This window comes from Lynx rufus, unplaced genomic scaffold (genome assembly GCF_022079265.1).
Source record: "Lynx rufus isolate CCGP_SWC_20201006 ecotype Redwood Valley unplaced genomic scaffold, mLynRuf1.p SCAF_1, whole genome shotgun sequence".
NCBI classification, from domain to species: Eukaryota; Metazoa; Chordata; class Mammalia; order Carnivora; family Felidae; genus Lynx; species Lynx rufus.
In genome coordinates, this window is record NW_025814823.1 from 116,466,384 (window position 1) to 116,484,896 (window position 18,513).

Sequence of the window (18,513 nt, forward strand, 5' to 3'; positions counted from 1 at the left end):
AGTCCAATTGCAATTTATTTTTATTTTTATTGATTTTATTTCATTTTTGAGAAAGAGAGAGAGAGAGAGAGAGAGAGAGCGCAAACAGGGGAGAGAGGCCAAGGGAGAGAGAGAATCCCAAGCAGGCTCCATGCTCTTTGTGGGGGCTCAATCCCACGACCCTGGGATCATGGTCTGAGCAGAAATCAAGAGTCAGACTGAGCCCCCCAGGAACCCCTCTAGTTGCAATTTGACAACTTTTCAATTAAATTAATTTGTGCCCACCACTTACTGGAGGCCAGACAGATTAGAAAGTTACACATCTGTAGCACTGTTAAGGGGAAAAAAGTAAACAATCTAAATACTCAACATTATCGTGTAAACAGAATACTATGAAGTAGTAAACAAAAATGACAGAGCTCTTTATAGACTAACGTGAAATATCTCTGGAATAAATCAGGTGAGAAAAGCAAAATATAGAAGCATGTATAGTAATAATCTGCCATTTCTGTTTAAAAGGGAAAAAATAAATTGATATATATATGAAATTACTTATATATGTAAACACCTCTGGAAGAATATTTATTTATTTATTTATTTATTTATTTATTTTTATTCCCTTCTGATTTTATTTTTTTATTTTAATATATGAAATTTATTGTCAAATTGGTTTCCATACAACACCCAGTGCTCATCCCAAAAGATGCCCTCTTCAATACCCATCACCTACCCATCACCCTCCCAATCCCCATCAACCCTCAGTTTGTTCTCAGTTTTTAAGAGTCTCTTATGCTTTGGCTCTCTCCCTCTCTAACCTCTTTTTTTTTTTTTTTCCTTCCCCTCCCCCATGGGTTTCTGTTAAGTTTCTCAGGATCTACATAAGAGTGAAAACATATGGTATCTGTCTTTCTCTGTATGGCATTTCACTTAGCATCACACTCTCCAGTTCCATCCACGTTGCTACAAAGGGCCATATTTCGTTCTTTCTCACTGCTACATAGTATTCCATTGTGTACATAAACCACAATTTCTTTATGCATTCATCAGGTGATGGACATTTAGGCTCTTTCCACAATTTGGCTATTGTTGAGAGTGCTGCTATAAACATTGGGGTGCAAGTGCCCCTATGCATCAGTATTCCTGTATCCCTTGGGTAAATTCCTAGCAGTGCTACTGCTGGGTCATAGGGTAGGTCTATTTTTAATTTTTTGAGGAACCTCTACACTGTTTTCCAGAGTGGCTGCACCAGTTTGCATTCCCACCGACAGTACAAGAGGGTTCCCATTTCTCCATATCCTCTCCAGCATCTATAGTCTCCTGATTTGTTCATTTTGGCCACTCTGACTGGCGTGAGGTGATATCTGAGTGTGGTTTTGATTTGTATTTCTGGAAGCATATTTAAAAGCTAATAAAATGGTTTGCTTATGAGAGAGGATCTTGGTGTTTAATGGGCAAAGCAAAATGACTCCTTTCATTGTATTTTTAAAATTCTTTTTGAGATTTGAACCATGTGAATATATTAACTATTCAGATTTCTTAATGTAAAATTATATGGTCTCAGAAATTAACAATGTAGTTGGAAAAAACAGGTGTTTTAAATGAAATGTTTCCATTTAAAAAGAGAAAGATACTAAATTTGGTGGCAGTCAGGGATAAATCCACTTAAGGTGCTAATTAGCATGTCTATAAGACAGATATAATGGTTGGATTATTACATCAGTTTATCACATTGATGAAGTTCCTCTGCCTTTGAGGGTACCAAGGGATCAATGTGATATAGTGGGAAGAGCATGGGTTTTGAGATCAGGCAGAAATAAATTCAAACCCTAGCCTTTCCATATATTGGTCTTATAAGCTTGGGTAAGTTACTTAACATTTTTGGAGTTTCAACTTCCTTATCTATAAAATAGGTGAAATCTTGATAAATTTATTATAAAGGTTAAGTGACATAACATCCAAGTACAACAAATTTGTTGGTTTACTTCTTTCCTTCTATAGATGGACTGAACTGAGATGCACTGACATACAGAAATTAAATAAATGTCTTGAGAGAATGCAAGTTGCATGTGAAAGAACTATAGCTAAAGTACCTTAAGTCCCTGTATCTATAATTTCATTTCTCAATCTCGTATTTCTTACAAGAAATGAAGACTTTTATTACCTCAGATGTTTTAAAAATCCTTGGGATATACAGTTTCTCCTTTTGCCTTTTCCTCATCTGTCTAAAAGATGGTCAAAAGTTGATAAGAATGCTTTGAAACACACTACAGATACAATCTAATAAATACTCCCACTGGCTTTTTGGAGGAAAACATTTTATTCTAATGCTCATTTCTAACAAATATGTATACTTAAAATTTTTAAAAAACATTTATTCATTTTTGAGAGACAGAGAGGAGTGTGAGTGGGGGAGGGGCAGAGAGAGAGGGAGACACAGAATCTGAAGCAGGCTCCAGGCTCTGAGCTATCAGCACAGAGCCTGACACAGGGCTTGAACTCATGGCCTGCAAGATCATCACCTGAGCCGAAGTCAGATGCTCAACTGACTGAGGCATCCAGGCGTCCCCAAATATATATGGTTTAAAGAGGAATTTTGCTGTTTATTTATCACTTGAAAAATCAGTGTATTTTTTCGTTTAGTAGTAAATATCATCTTAAGAAACAATATATCAAAACCAAAGTTATCCACAATTCATATTAAACTTACTGATATTTTACATTGCATACTTTGAGTGTGATTTGATATATTCACCTAGTGTATTACTTGATATAGTGATGATTTCTCAATTATTTTTCACTTTTGAAACACCAGACGATGCTGTATATATAGTAATATTAAATCCATAATTAACACAGTCTCGATAATAGCAGTCACCAAAATCCAGGAGATTGGTATTCCTAAACCCTAAACTGACTACTCAATTGTTGTCAAACTCCTGACAACAAGTGTCTCAGGTAAAGATCCAGGTGAAACAAAGATTATTGCTTACTCATATTTTCCTGGCTATATACAGGGTTGATTGTTAGGCAGTGAGTAGAGATTGTATGTTTCTCTCTCAAATATATTGGGGAAAATGCATAGATTTCCTTTCTCTCTGTTCTTGAGTTTCATTACATTTCTTCAAAGAATTTAATGAGTTCAGGGAGTTGCATCAGAAATTATTTTTGTATTAATGGTAGGAATGACAAGCAGTTCCTTTGTAATGTTGTACCAGTCAATACCTGTTTTTGCCTAAGGATGTATCCATACCAATTCTGGATAATCCAGCTTTGAAGTGGGTTGGGCAGAGCTGGGTTTCTTTCGTTGGTGCTATTAGTTTGTGTTGTGACCTAGTCACACATACCTTGAAAATTTAAACAGCACCAAGGAAACAGGTTAATTAATTAAGTTCCACAAATTCTAACTAAAGACAGGACACATGGCATTTATATCAAAATAGTTTTGTAGAAAAGCTACAAGAGTTCTTTCCATTTCCTACAACTTATTGTCTAGAAAGATCATTCACCTAATATATTCTGCTTATAGAAAACACTCCCCCCCACCTTTTGCATGTGAAATGCCAAAATTAGCAATTACCAAGCCAATGAAATGTTCATAAACTTCAAAATGTTCTTTAAATAAATGTTTGGCAGAATCCATTTTTTTAAAATTGTTATATTCTTTAAAAAAAATTTTTTTTCAACGTTTATTTATTTTTGGGACAGAGAGAGACAGAGCGTGAACGGGGGAGGGGCAGAGAGAGAGGGAGACACAGAATCGGAAACAGGCTCCAGGCTCCGAGCCGTCAGCCCAGAGCCCGACGCGGGGCTCGAACTCCCAGACCGCGAGATCGTGACCTGACTGAAGTCGGACGCTTAACCGACTGCGCCACCCAGGCGCCCCTAAAATTGTTATATTCTTTATAGAATTATTAGATTCCAATTTCAAGGGAGGTGAAATATTAAAAATTGCGCAATCAAGATACACACAGCCCTTTGTTAGAGCTGTAAGAGAGGAGACGTGCCAGATCTTTTGCTTTGAGCCAACCTAAGTCATATAGACTTTCTCTGGGTCAAGGGGCATTTGCCTTACAAACTTCACCAAATGCATTTCTTCTGGTGATCTTTGATCATAGGATTACTTGAAGCTTGAGTATTTTAAAACCCTTCTTCACTGACAAAGGAGATAGACGGATAGAGATAACAGAAGTAGAGACAGATCCTTAGGGTGGGGTGGGGGTGGGGGGATACCTCTGCCACCCCCACCCAGCCCCCGCCTTAGTTAGCTTGTTTTGCATCACCAAGAACTGACAAGAATTAGTTTAGTTGCCGGGACCCAGGGGCAGGTGGAAGACTCCTCAAGGAAGAGTAACTAAAATGGGGCTTTAAGTTTAGCACTTTGCTAAGCGCTTTCTGTTAGCTAGCTAATGTATTCATAACAACAATGCGATGAGGGACGTACTCATATTAGCCCCATTTCACAGATGAACGAACGAACTGAAAGGCACACAGATTAAACACCAAACGCTCGTAGGTCACACAGCAAATAAGTGGCGGCACCAGTACTGGAAACTGCTCCAGAGCATACACTCTTAACCACCGCTTTCAGCCCTATGGTCTGATTCCCCCGAGGTGTTAGCGGCCTTCCCACCGTCCTTCGTGGGACAGTTCCCAGTACTGAGGCATGGCGCTGTCCAGCCCTCAGGCTCGCCGCCTTCCTCCAGCAAGAGAACGCGGCCCCGCGGGGCCATCCCGCCGGTAGGTTGCAGAACCGCCGCGCCCAGCCACGTCCCGGCACGCGGGCGGGCCGAGTCGCCCCGGGGCGGCCATCCCAAGCAGCCCCCCCGGTGCCCTCAGCTCCAGGCGCTGGGCTCCTCCACTCGGAAAGGCTGGAGGCGCCAAGCAGGAACCGCCCTGCCCCCTCGCCTGTCCCAGCCCCCTACCCCCTCCCAAAGAGCAGGCGGCAGATAGGTTACACAATCTCACCTGTCCCAGAGGTGGCGACCGCTCTAGTGACTGACGCTCCGCTCCTCCAACCAGAGACTGCGAGGAAGGTGGGGACTAGACGAGACTGATTGCTTCATTCCTCCAATCCCCGTGCAGCAACTCTCCGGCCGCAGTCTCGGCGTCTGGCGGAGAGCGACAGGTGGGAGCTTGGTAACCTCTGTGCCTCTTGCATCCTTAACGTATAAGCCTCACCAAGCTCAGGGTGAATTCTACTCCAAATCTCACTAATTCTGGCGGGTCGTCACCTCAGCCGTCATTTTAATCAGAAGTGGAAATTCCCCAACCCTTTCCCGTCACCTCAGACGGGGGCGGGATGAATGGTACTATTGCCTGCCAATTGTACCACGCGACGTCCTGTGACAAAGTGATCGACACTTTATGGCGCCAATGAAGCCTCCCCTTGTCAGGGGTCACTATGACTGACCACAAGGCCAACTAATCCACTTTAAGGTCGTGACGCGATGGTTACAGAGGTTGACCAATAGATGTAGAAAAAGACCGGAAGTCGGCGCGTGGGGACTAGGAGGCGGGTGTTCGCAACCGCCTAGGCCTGCGCGGGTCAACGCAGCTTGGGGGCCGCGAGCCAGCAAGCGGCGCGTGACGAAGAGCCTGAGCGACGGGTCACCTTGTCCAATGATCTGCAGCCGCTGGGGAACTGCAGCCAGTGGCGAGTGTGAGGGGCGGGAGGCAGCAGGTTAGGCAGTGAGAAGTTAGTGGCGCTGCTGGGACGGGGGGAAGGAGAAGCTTCTTCCTCCTGCTGTTCCTCTCGTTCCCGGGATCGGCGGCGGCGGTGGCTGCGGGTGACTCGGCAGCGTCTCCGGCTCCGCGTGCGAACCATGCTGACCGATGGCGGAGGCGGCGGCACCTCCTTTGAGGAGGACCTGGACTCGGTGGCTCCGCGATCCGCCCCAGCCGGGGCCTCGGAGCCGCCTCCGCCGGGAGGGGTCGGGCTGGGGATTCGCACCGTGAGACTCTTTGGGGAGGCCGGGCCCGCGCCTGGAGTCGGTGGCGGCGGCAGCGGTGCGGCCGGAGGGGACGCGGCGCTGGATTTCAAGTTGGCGGCGGCGGTGCTGAGGACCGGGGGTGGAGGTGGTGCCTCTGGCAGCGACGAGGACGAGGTGTCCGAGGTACGCTTCCAGGACCCCCGTCTCCCATACAGTGTGAGGCATGAATTCTCTTTGGGCCAGCATAGGGTCGGGGCCACCTTCTCGCTCCCCCGGCGTTCTTTGACAGCGATCGGCTCCATGGCGGCAGTGGCAGCGATGCGGGCCTAGTGCGCCCTCAGCTTACTCTTCAGCCGGCGGCTCGAGCCGGACCGGTTCCCGTCACCATCCGTAGACCCACAATGGGGAGTCCTTTGGTCTCCAAGCTTCGCGCGGGAACAAGGACTCCTCTGGCTACCTCCCGCCCACCCCGCTTTGGAGATGGGGGGGCGGGGTCTTGCCTGAGTCCCTGCCCTTGGTACTGAGAGAGAGAGAGAGAGAGAGAGAGAGAGCGAGAGAGAGAGCGAGAGCGAGACAGAGGGAGAGACAGACCGAGAAACCGAGTTTGCTAGCTGCAAGACCATTTCCACTATATGCCCGTGCCCAAAGTTGAGTTGTCTGACATTTATTTGCCTTGTGCCTTACCTGTGTATGTAAGAAGACTTCTTAATTTCCTTTTTTACTTTGAAACTGGTTAGTATGAAGAAGCTCTCTGCTTTTACTCTGAAAAAGCACGTGAGCCTTTCACCTGGGACCTTTTGTGAAGTTATGCAGGAAAAGGAAATTCCAGTGCATCTTTGAGCTTCGGAATAGTTGGGTAGATGAAGTCTGTAGGTTTTTAGGCTTGGGGAAGGTGAAACCCTGGACACCTTTTGCAGAGATTAATGATTAGATCCTTCATTTCTTTTAACTCTTTAACTCTTAACTGTGTGTTTTTAGGTCTGAGCAACATGGGATGCAAGGCATCATTATCTTTTGGGCTTTAGGGAAAAAGGAGGTATTTTATGTATGTACTTTTTTCTCTTGACCATGACTTGGATATGGTACTGTTCCTTTATGGCTATTGTTCTAAGTGCTCAAGAGTATTCTGTTTTGGTTCTAAGGTGCCTGGTTCATTCCCCTATGACCAATTATTTTAACCTCTGATCTTGGTGTTAAAGTACAGAGATTTCTCTGTGTACAACTATCCTGGCTGTTGTATTTGAGAGGAATAAGAAACTATTTGTGAGTTGCTGAATACAGTTAGTGCATTGTCTTACCATTCTACCATTGTCTTACCATGCCTGAACAGGGGTTCATTTAGATTTAAAACCTTAGTACATTTTCATTCCAACATTTTGCTTTGGAAAAAGGCGTGTGGGATGTAAGGGAGCTAATCCCTTGAATGTCCATATCTTTGAATTTCACTATAAGTAACTTCTAAGCCAAAGTGGGACAGAATTTTATTTGAGTACACAATTATGGGGAGAGTCTCTGGAGCACCTCCACTCTTGTACTTATGGAAGGCTTTCTTTTATCCTTTCAATGGAAATTGATGACTAGGAACCTAAAACACATGTACTTTTTACCTAGGAAATAAGTGGGATTTCTTTAGACTCTAAACATTAGAGGGTTTGTTTGTTTGTTTGTTTGTTTGTTTAACTTGTTAGACTGAAAAGGTTTGCTTTGGTCTAAATGTGATGTCCTTGATTTTCTGGACCATTTTCACATAATCATCATAAGTGAGATAAAAGATCACTAATTCACATAAATAATATTTTTACATAAATAGTATTTTTTTACATAAATATATCTGGGAAATGAGCTTTTGTAGTAACCATTTCTGTAAGGCTTGTACACACACACACACACACACACACACACACACACACTCAGTCTCTCTTTCTGTCTCTACCTTACTGTATTTCATTTGGAGTATCCCTACCATGCGATTAAAGCTGTGGGCAGAATCCACAGCTCTTTGGTTTTTTGATGTTTATTATGGAAGTTATATATTCATGATTCTTTTACCCATTTAGGCTAATGGTAGAAGAACTTATTTTCCTGTTACTTAACTGTTCTGTGCCTAAGAAAAATTTAGGTATTTAAGTGTATATGGGTGAGTCTCATTTTGTGTCTAGGATACCCAGAGACTTTACCAAGGTCTAAGATGATGGTCAGTGTGTATATCTTTCTTAACCTGTGGGGAAAGGAAATTTTGTTTCTATGTCTTTTTTCTCCCATACCATATAAAGAAGAAATTCCTGGAGTATCTAGTCTCTCCTGTACAGTGTGTGTGGTAGACTACAATCTCTGTGGGAGTGAAATGAAATATCTTCTCCCATATTATTGCCTTTAAATTCCTGGTATGAAGAGACCATAATGTTCTTCAAAAAACACTCACCCAATTGGCATTTTATGAATAATCCTAAAATCTTTTTTTTTCACCTTCCCTAGATGTTTTAGAACCAAGTATTTAGAATCTAGACATCCAGAGAAAAGTTATTTTACAGTTTGAGAGTAAACTTTGTCGTGTTCCCCCAATAGGGCAGGACTTGGTGAGAAATAAGTAAGAAATGTGGAGGCTTAGTGTATTTGCTTGAGAATAAGTCGAAGTTCTATACATTTGGTGTACAGAGGCATAGATACTCCAAGGACCTTTTTTTAAATTCATTATTAGAGCCAATAGATTTGAAAAAACAGGCTGTTTTTCCTTGCTGGCTAAGTCAAAAAACCTAGTTTCCGGAAGGAGCTTGAGTATTTTTGTAAAATTTTTATTAGAATGGTACCACCTTACAGAATACCACCATTTGGGATCTTTGGTTCTTGTTTTAAACATTCGTGGAGTGCCTGGTAGCTCAATTGGTTAAGCATCTGACTTTGACTCAGGTCATGATCTCGCAGGTTCGTGAGTTCGAGCCCTGTGTGCAGCACTGTGCTGACAGTTCAGAGGCTGGAGCCTGCTTCAGATTCTTTGTCTCCCTCTCTCTCTGCCCAGTACACACCCCCCATCAATTCTCCATCTCTCTCTGTCTCTCAAAAATGAATAAATGTTGAAAAAAAATTTTTAGGGGCATCTGAGTGGCTCAGTCACTTAAATATCCAACTCTTGATTTCGGCTCAGGTCATGATCTCAAAGTTCGTGAGTTTGAGCCCCACATAGGGCTCTGTGCTGGCAATGTGGAGCCTGCTTGGGATTCTCTCTCTCTCTTGTCTCTCTATCTCTCTCTGTTCCTACCCTGCTTGCTCTCTCTTTCAAAATAAATAAATAAAATTTTTAAAAAATTTAAACATTGGTAAATACCTGTTTTGTATTTCTTCAGGCATAGCAAGCATGTTCCTTAGCTGTCCAAGGCCTTGAATAGAAATTGGAACTTGCGTTGGATGCTATTAAATGTACCCATTGTTCAGAACAGAGGTCAGGTTGGAAAAAAAAAAATTTAATATTTATGTATTTTGAGAGAAAGAGTACAAGCAGGGGAGGGGCAGAGAGAGAGGGAGAGAGAATCCCAAGTAGGCTCCAAATTGTCAGCGCAGAGGCCAACTCAGGGCTCGGACCCATAAACTGTGAGATCATGACCTGAACTGAAATTAAGAGTCAGATGCTTAACTGATTGAGCCACCCAGGAGCCTCTATAGTGTTTTGATTTTTTTTAAGTAAAAAGAAGAAAATTCCTAAAGAAAAGACTCTTGTAAGATTTATGACTTTTAATTTTCTCTCATAAGGATGTGTGCATATACTGTATATATTGTTAAGTTATAAAAATCATATAGTCTCCTGGTGAAAAATTCAGCAGTATAGGTAGAAGATATAACATGCAAAGTAAAAGTCATTCTCATCCCCACTGACCCTTCAAATTTCATTTTTCAGTGACAACCAGTATTAAAATTTTTCTTTCAGAAATTTTCTAAGCCTATATAAGCCTATGTATGTGTGTGTGTTTCTTCATATATACACACTGTAGAAACAAATATCCAGTTAGAAAGCATAGCTTGATATCATATTGAGGCTTTTTTCTTATCTTGAGGCAGGTGCCATATTTACAGTTATGCAAAAGCACACTAAAACTGTATACAGCAATTTATAGCAAAAGCTTTGTAGGGAATTTTTTTCCTGAAAATTATTTTTAGAGGCAAAAGTATAGGCATACGGAATTTCCATTTTGATTTTCTCTAGTTGGAGAAGAGATGTGTCATTTCCTTTGGAGTTTCTTATCATTTATAATCTAGAGCAAGATTTCTCAACAGTAACCTATTGATATTTTAGTCCAGATAATTCTTATTGTGGGGGGCCATCCTGGGTATTAACAACATACCTTTACCCACTAGATGCCAGTAGAACCCATCCAGTTGTGACAGCCATAAATGTCTGCAGACATTGCTAAATGTCTCCTGGGGACAAAATCACCCCTGGTTGAGAACCACTGGTCTAGGGGCCACTCTTATTGACAGGGATGGCAATTTTGTCATGAATACTCTGTATTCAAACTTTAGGTAAACAAGGTGAGTCAGTACTTTTAATAGCATCTCAAGGCTTATGCTCATAATCTGGACAAGAGAGAAATTGAAAAGTAGTGAAAGGTTTAATGCTGTCAATTTTCTGTAGTAAATTTATCATTTGGGGGAAATTTCACTTAAAATACTATATTATTGTTTAAAAATTTATTCTTAAAAATTAATTTCTAAAAAATCTTTATGGGGACTTTATTCAAGGTAGGAGGGGCTTTATTCCATAAATTATTAATATTAGTGATAACATATGAAATATAACTTAAAAATATTTTTAATGTTTATTTATTTTGAGAGAGAGGGAGACAGATCTTAAGTGGGGGAGGGACAGAGAGAGAGGGAGACACAGAATCTGAAGCAGGCTTCAGGCTCTGAGCTGTCAGCACAGAGCCCAATGTGGGGCTCGAATTCACAAACTGTGAGATCATGACCTGAGCAGAAGTCAGATGCTCACCCAGCTGAGCCACCCAGGTGCCCCTAGGAAATAGAACTTTGTATTCTAGTGAGCAAATTTCGGAGACATAGGAAATGTTTACATAAGGCAAAGTTATATGTTATCACTGTAACAATTTGTTACATTGCATGAGTATCAACCTTGCACAAGTTTCATTCTATAAAGCCTTAAGGCTTTACATACAAAATGATGTGTTGGGGGCGCCTGGGTGGCGCAGTCGGTTAAGCGTCCGACTTCAGCCAGGTCACGATCTCGCGGTCCGTGAGTTCGAGCCCCGCGTCAGGCTTTGGGCTGATGGCTTGGAGCCTGGAGCCTGTTTCCGATTCTGTGTCTCCCTCTCTCTCTGCCCCTCCCCCGTTCATGCTCTGTCTCTCTCTGTCCCAAAAATAAATAAACGTTGAAAAAAAAAATTTAATAAAAAAAAAAAAAATGATGTGTTGATAAATATGATTATATGAATGGTGGGCCAAACCAGAGTTGATTGGATTTGGGCAGAGCAAAACCTTATTGTGAAGTGTGAAGGATGTAGGGGTTTTCTTTTGGTTGTTATTTAGTACATTACATTGGGTGATTACATGCATACAGTTTATGAGTCACGGTGACATAAAGGAAAATACAGTGAAAAGTCTTGATCTAACTCCTGCTCCCAAGTATCCTGCCCTCTACACTTTGAATGTCTTTTTTTTTTCCTTTCAGAATTTCTTTATGGAAATACAAACATGTATTTTTATTTTCCCTATTGTGATACAAAAGATAACATACTCTTCATGTGAGATTTGTAAGTGGTAAATTTGAGAAGCAATTTAGACTTAAAATTTTTTTTTAACCTTCATTTTTTGAGAGACAGAAAGAGAGCACAGCAGGGGAGGGGCAGAGACAGAATCCAAAACAGGCTCCAGGCTCTGAGCTGTCAGCACAGAGCCTGACATGGGGCTCGAACTCATGAACTGTGAGATCAGGGCCTGAACCAAAGTTACTTAACCGACTGAACTACCCAGGTGCCCCTAGACTTTTTAATCTAATCAGAGTGATAAAATATTTTAAGAATGAAGCGTTGGAAATGAGTTTAAGCACATTCCTTTTTGAGTCTGTCTGGTAGTGATCTGATAATGTACTAGATGACCTCTGAAAATCACTTCTGGTCTTCTGATTTAGTGATAGATAAGATAAATAAAATATTTTGCTTTAAAGAAAGCAAAGCAGTTTTTTAAAAAGTATTAGTCTTGAGTTGGCAAGTAAAAGAAAAAAATGAGAAGTCTACCATTTTTTGTTTTTGTTTTTGCTTTTTGCCTAATTTACCTTCCTAGAGAACCAAAGGTATAAGAAATTCTTTTTTTTTTTTTTTTTACCAATTATAAATTAACAATTTCAGTATATCTATTTTTTTGAACCTTATTGTTTTCAGTTTTTCTCTCTTGTTGCTTGTCTGTAAAGTCATAGAATCTTGGTGATAATCCTGCCTCATCTCATTTTTAGGTAACTGCTACCATTTATTGAATGCATATTATATGCCAGTACCATACTAGATACTTTCGTTATTTTATGTAATCATTTCAACACCCCTTTGAGGTAGGTATCTGCATTTTTAGAGATGAATAAATGTAGGCTCAGAGAAATGATGAATCCATAAAACAAACAAACAAAAAAATGGTTAAAATGTTTCATAGCTAGTAAATGGTAAAGCTAGGATTTATTTTTTTAATGTTTTTATTTATTTTTGAGACAGAGAGAGACAAAGCATGAGCAGGGGAGGGGCAGAGAGGGAGGGAGACACAGAATCCGAAGCAGGCTCCAGGCTCTGAGCTGTCAGCACAGAGCCTGACACGGGGCTTGAACTCACGGACTGTGAGTTCATGACCTGAGCCATAGTTGGATGCTTAACCAACTGAGCTACCCATGCGCCCCAGCTAAGATTTAAATCTAGAACTCATGCTATTGTTTTGCTTCTTCAGATTAAGAAATAGGCAGTTTTGGGTTACAACATGCTCTTTCTCCAATAAATGCTTACTTAGTCCCTATAGAAGTTATTGTTTATCTAAAGTGAAATGAGAAAAGTAAGGATAGCGTAGTGAGTTTCTCGTAAAGGTACTTTTTCCTACTTTTTTTATATTTTGAGAAAATGCACTTCTTACTGTTACAAAATGAATTTTTAAAATATCCATATTTGACCAACTATCACATTAGAAACTTCGTGTTGGGACTCTGGGTAAAGCCTCACAAGTCTGGAAACAGTTGAGTTAGTGACTTGTCCAGGATCACACAGCTAATTCATAGTTGAAATAGGTTATATGACTCCCGTTCTAGTTATCTTACTTGTCCTGCTCTTTCTTTTCTAATGGATTGTACCAGTGAATTTAATTAGTTGCTTAAGACATGCCTATCTCAAACTAGCACATAAACCATAGTTGGCCTTGTTGGAAAAGTTTTATATTATTTAATGAAATTGGTGACTGCCGTATAGATCATTATATTAAAAAAGGCTATTAAAAGTACACCACTGTGGTGCCTGGGTGGCTCAGTTGGTTAAGTGTCTGACTTCGGCCTAGGTCATGATCTTGCTGTTCCTGATTTTGAGCCCTGTCAGCTGTGCTGACAGCTCAGAGCCTGGAGCCTGTTTCATATTCTGTGTGTCTCCCTGTCTCTCTCTGTCCCTCCTCTGCTCATGCTCTCTCTCTCTCAAAAATAAATATTTAAAAAAAAAAATTTAAAAAGTACACCACTTGAGTATAGGAGGAGCACTATTCTAAGGTAGTTTTGTAATTGAATTTATTTGAAAAGTTCAGGCCTTGTCATTATTCATCTTAAAATAATTAAATAAATATTAAAACTACTGATATGGAAAGGCATATACCCAACTTTGCACCTTTGTCAGTTTGGGAAACATTGGTTTTGTATATTGTTACACTCTAATTAATTTGTAGAAATTAAAACCGGTATGCTATTCTGTTGGTAGTTAATGACAGTGTGTAGTTCCTGTGAATGAAGATCATTTGTCTTATGATGATTGACTGGTTTACCTTTCTTCTGGCCAACTTTACCTAAACCAGAAAGAAAGTAAAGTTATATATATATATATATATATATATATATATATATATATATACATATCCACATATATATATATATATATGGATATGTATATATATATATATATGGCTGTATTTTATTTGCTAGACTGAAATTTAGCAACTGTTTGTCAAAGAACACATTTCATCTTTATCCTTTTTTTTTTTTAATGTTTATTTTATTTTTGAGAAAGAGAGAGTGCGAGCAGGGGAGAGGCAGAGAGAGAGTGAGACAGAGGATCTGAAGCAGGCTCTGTGCTAACAGCAGAGAGCCTGATGCGGGGCTCAAACTCACAGCGAGGTCATGACTTAAGTCGCTGTTGGATGCTTAACTGACTGAGCCACCCAGGCATCCCTGATCTTAATCCTTTACGTATATTTCTTTTTTTAAAATTTTTTTTTTCAACGTTTATTTATTTTTGGGACAGAGAGAGACAGAGCATGAACGGGGGAGGGGCAGAGAGAGAGGGAAACACAGAATCGGAAGCAGGCTCCAGGCTCTGAGCCATCAGCCCAGAGCCCGACGCGGGGCTCGAACTCGCGGAGCGCGAGATCGTGACCTGGCTGAAGTCGGACGCTTAACCGACTGCGCCACCCAGGCGCCCCATATATTTCTGTTCTCCTAAAAATTTTTCCCTTAGTGGATATTTGCGGTAGTAGAGTGTTTTTGTTTTGTATTCTTTTATTTTGTTTTGTTTAAAGTAGATACCCAGCGTGTCCTGGCTATTTGATTCACCTGCAATGGTGTGCAGTTTTGAAAAGACAAAGGCAAGTATACCCCCCAGGGATTAGCTCTAAGAGCCAAAGAATTGTACAGGAGAGCAGTTTATTAAGTTGTCAAGGTAAATTTGATTTAACTGTTTGTATGAGGACAGTTAGATCGAGAACACTTTTTTTTTGTTTTTGTTTTGTGTGTGGTAGAATATAAATAGACAACATTTACCATTTTAACCATTTTTTTGTTTTTTTTTTTTTTTTTAGTTGTGTTAGAATGTACCTAACACAAAATTTACCATTTTAGCCATTTTAAAGTGTACATTTTAGTGGCATTAAGTACATTCATGTTGTGAAACCATCAACAGCAGCCATCTCCAGAATGTTTTCATCTTCCCAAACTGAGATTCTGTATTCATCCCCATCTGCCCTTCCTCAGCCCCTACCAACCACAGTTCTACTTTCTGTATAAATTTAACTACCCTAGGTACGTGAAGTAAGTGGAATCATACAGTATTTCTACTTTTTTTTTTTTTTTTAATGCATGCTGGGGAGAGGGACAGAGGGGAGGGGGGAGAGAGAGAGAGAGAGAGAGAGAGAGAGAGAGAAAATCTTAAGCAGGCCCCATGCTCAGTGGGGAGCCCAATGTGGGGCTCAATCCCACGACCCTAGGATCATGACCTGAGCTGAAACCAAGAGTCAGTTGCTCAGCTGACCATGTCACTCAGGCACCCCACAGTATTTCTACTTTTGTGACTGGCTTATTTCACTGAGCATTGTGCGTTCAAGTTTCATTCATGTTGTAGCACACGTCAGAATTTCATTCCATTTAAAGGCTGAAAACCATACCATTGTATATATATACCACCTTTTTTTATCCATTCATCTGTTGATGGACACTTGGATTGCTTTTACCTTTTGGCTGTTAAGAATATGCTGCTGTGAGGGGTGCCTGAATGGCTCAGTTGGCTAAGCATCTGACTCCTGATCTCGGATCAGGTCATGATCCCACAGTTCATAGGACCAAACCTCACATCGGGCTCTGCACTGACAGCATGGAGCCTGCTTAGGATTCTCTCTCTCCCTCTCTCTCTGCCCCTCTCCCAACTTTGCACATGTGTGTGCACACACACTTGCTCTCTTTCTCTCAATAAATAAACTTGAAAAAAAAAAAAAAGAGGGGTGCCTGGGTGGCTCAGTCAGTTTAAGTGTCTGACTTTGGCTCAGGCCATGATCTCACGGTTTGTGAGTTTGAGCCCCAGGTTGGGCTCTGCTGACAGCTCAGAGCCTGGAGCCTGCTTCGGAATCTGTGTCTCCGTCTCTCTCTGCCCCTTCCCCACTCATGCTGTTTCTCTCTCTCAAATATAAACAAACATTAAACATTTTTTAAAAAATAAAAAAGAAGAATATGCTGCTGTGAACATGGTTTACAAATACCTGTTCAAGTCCCTGCTTTCACTTCTTCTGGGTATATACCTGGTAGTGGGATTGCAGGATCATTTAGTAATTCTATTTTTAATTTTTTGAGGAATCACCATACTGTTTTCCAAAACAGCTATACCATTTCACATTCCCATCAGAATTGCACAAGGGTTCCACTTTTCACACATTCTAGCCCATACTTTCTATTTTGTTTTTGATAATGGCCATCCTAATGGGTGTGAAGTGGTATCTCATTGTGGTTTTAATTTGCATTTCTCTAATGATTCCTGATGTTAAGCATCTTTATGCGCCTTTGGCCATTTGTATATCTTTGGAGAAGTGTCTTTTCAAATCTTTTCCCCATATTTAATTGGGTTGTTTTTTCATTGTTTAATTGTAGATGTTCTTTGTGTATTAATCCTTTATCATTTATCTAATTTGCACCTACTTTTTTCCATCCCATGAGTTGCCTTTTTACTCTGCTGGTAGTGTCCTTTTGTGCCTAAACATTTTGAATTTTGATGAAGTCCAATTTACTTATTTTTTTCTTTTGTTTGTGTGTTTGGTGTCATATCCATGAAGTTGTTGCCAAATCCGGTGTCATGAAGATTTTCTCCAATGTTTTCCTATAAGAATTTTATAGTTTTATCTCTTACATTTAGGTCTTAGATCTATCTTGAATTAATTTTTGTTTACAATGTAAGGTCAGGGCCCTACTCCATTCTTTTTTGCATGTAGGTATCCATTTTTTTCAGCACCATTATTTAAAAGACGTCTCCCCCATTGAATGGTCTTGGCATCCTGTTGAAAATCAATTGGCCATATATTGGAGGGTTTATTTCTGGCCTGTCCTATTACATTGGTCTGTTTTATGCCAGTATCCCACTCTTTTGATTATTGTAACTTTTGTAGTAAGTTTTGAAATCAAGCAATGTTGGTCCTCCAAATTTGTGCTTTTTCAAGATTGTTCTGGCTATTCAGGGTCCCTTGAGATTCCACAAGAATTTTAGGATGAGCCTTTGTATTTCTGCAAAAATTGCCCTTGGGCTTTTGATAGGGATTGCTTTGAGTCTGTAGATCACTTTTTGAGTGGGAACAAGTTTTAGGTTTTTTTGTTTGTTTGTTTTAATTTTTTAACATTTAATTATTTTTGAGATGGAGAGAGAAAGAACACAAGCAAGGGAGGGGCAGAGAGAGAGACACACACACAGAATCCGAAGCCGGCTCCAGGCTCTGAGCTGTCAACACAGAGCCTGACTTGGGGCTCTGCCTCCCAAACTGCAAGATCATGACCTGAGCCGAAATCGGAGGCCTAACTGACTGAGCCACCCAGGGACCCTTGAGTGAGAACAAGTTTTGATGCAAATCTTATGTAATTTTTTTTATCAGATTAGATATAGCAAATCAAAAGGTTTGAGTTTGACAAAATAATAAAAATCATGTATAATAGGGAGAGACTGTGTGAGCACTAAGTGATGGCTTCCCTAAAGCCTTGAACCCAGTTAACATGGTAATGTTCTGAGTAGATGTTTCTGTAGTATAATCCTTTTTTTTCCTTGATTTGTCCTCATATTGACTAATTTGTGATTGATCACAATGCTTCATATATTGATTAAATGCTAGGAAGAATACATTTTATCCTTTATATCATTAGAGATGAGTTCAGTTTTGTAACACTTATCTCAATATGGTATTAAAGCTAGATAAATGAACCTGTAGTATTTTCTTTAATGATGTGGAATTGAAAAAAATTTCACATGTGCTTTTTATGATATCTGAGTCAGAAAATAAAGGTTTGGCCACATCAGTTGATACTTCGAGAGGTACACTTTGGAAGGGCTTTCAGCTCTTATCAGTTTCTAATTAATTTTTTTCTGTTTATTTTTCTTCTGCTACATCTGTACATTTTTATTTTTGCCTTTTAAAAATTGTACAGTCACTAAATTCAGCAACATATGTGAAACAAAATATCATTATTAAAGAGCAATCCCAAAAGGGGAAATAATCCAATTATATTGGATACGTTATCTTTGTTACTTTTTATTTTGATATAATTTCAAATTTACTAGGAAGTTGCAACAATAGTACGGAGAACTCCTCCCATATATTCTTTACCCAGACTCACCAGTTGTGTCCATATTGTCCTATTCTCTCTCTCTATGTAAACAAATAAGCAAATAATTTATTTTCTGAATCATTTGAAAATAGGTTGCACGCATCATGCTTCTTTACCCTTAAATTCTTCAGTGTACATTCCCTACATATTCTCTTACCTAACCACAGTGCATTTATCAAAATAAGGAATAATAAGTTTCTGAGGTACTTTTCAAATTCTAATTCCTAAAGTTTTAAAAATTGAAATATAATCCAATATCATAGGATCACTCTTTATGTACAATGCAGTGGTTTTTAATATATTCAC

At 40.1% G+C, this 18,513-nt stretch overlaps 1 protein-coding gene across 4 annotated transcripts in view; it reads left to right on the forward strand.

Moving 5' to 3' along the window:
* The first annotated feature begins 5,662 nt into the window (after positions 1-5,662).
* ANKHD1 (ankyrin repeat and KH domain containing 1) overlaps positions 5,663-18,513 on the forward strand; it is a 134,280-nt gene continuing 121,429 nt past the window's right edge. For 3 of the 4 annotated variants that reach the window (XM_047085698.1, XM_047085711.1, XM_047085705.1), the window contains exon 1: positions 5,674-6,092. In XM_047085698.1, the coding sequence (XP_046941654.1) occupies positions 5,802-6,092 (291 nt within the window). In that variant the 5' untranslated portion in view covers positions 5,674-5,801. Of the gene's footprint in view, positions 6,093-18,513 lie in introns of all 4 variants that reach the window. The other variant, XM_047085719.1, reaches the window with a different exon arrangement.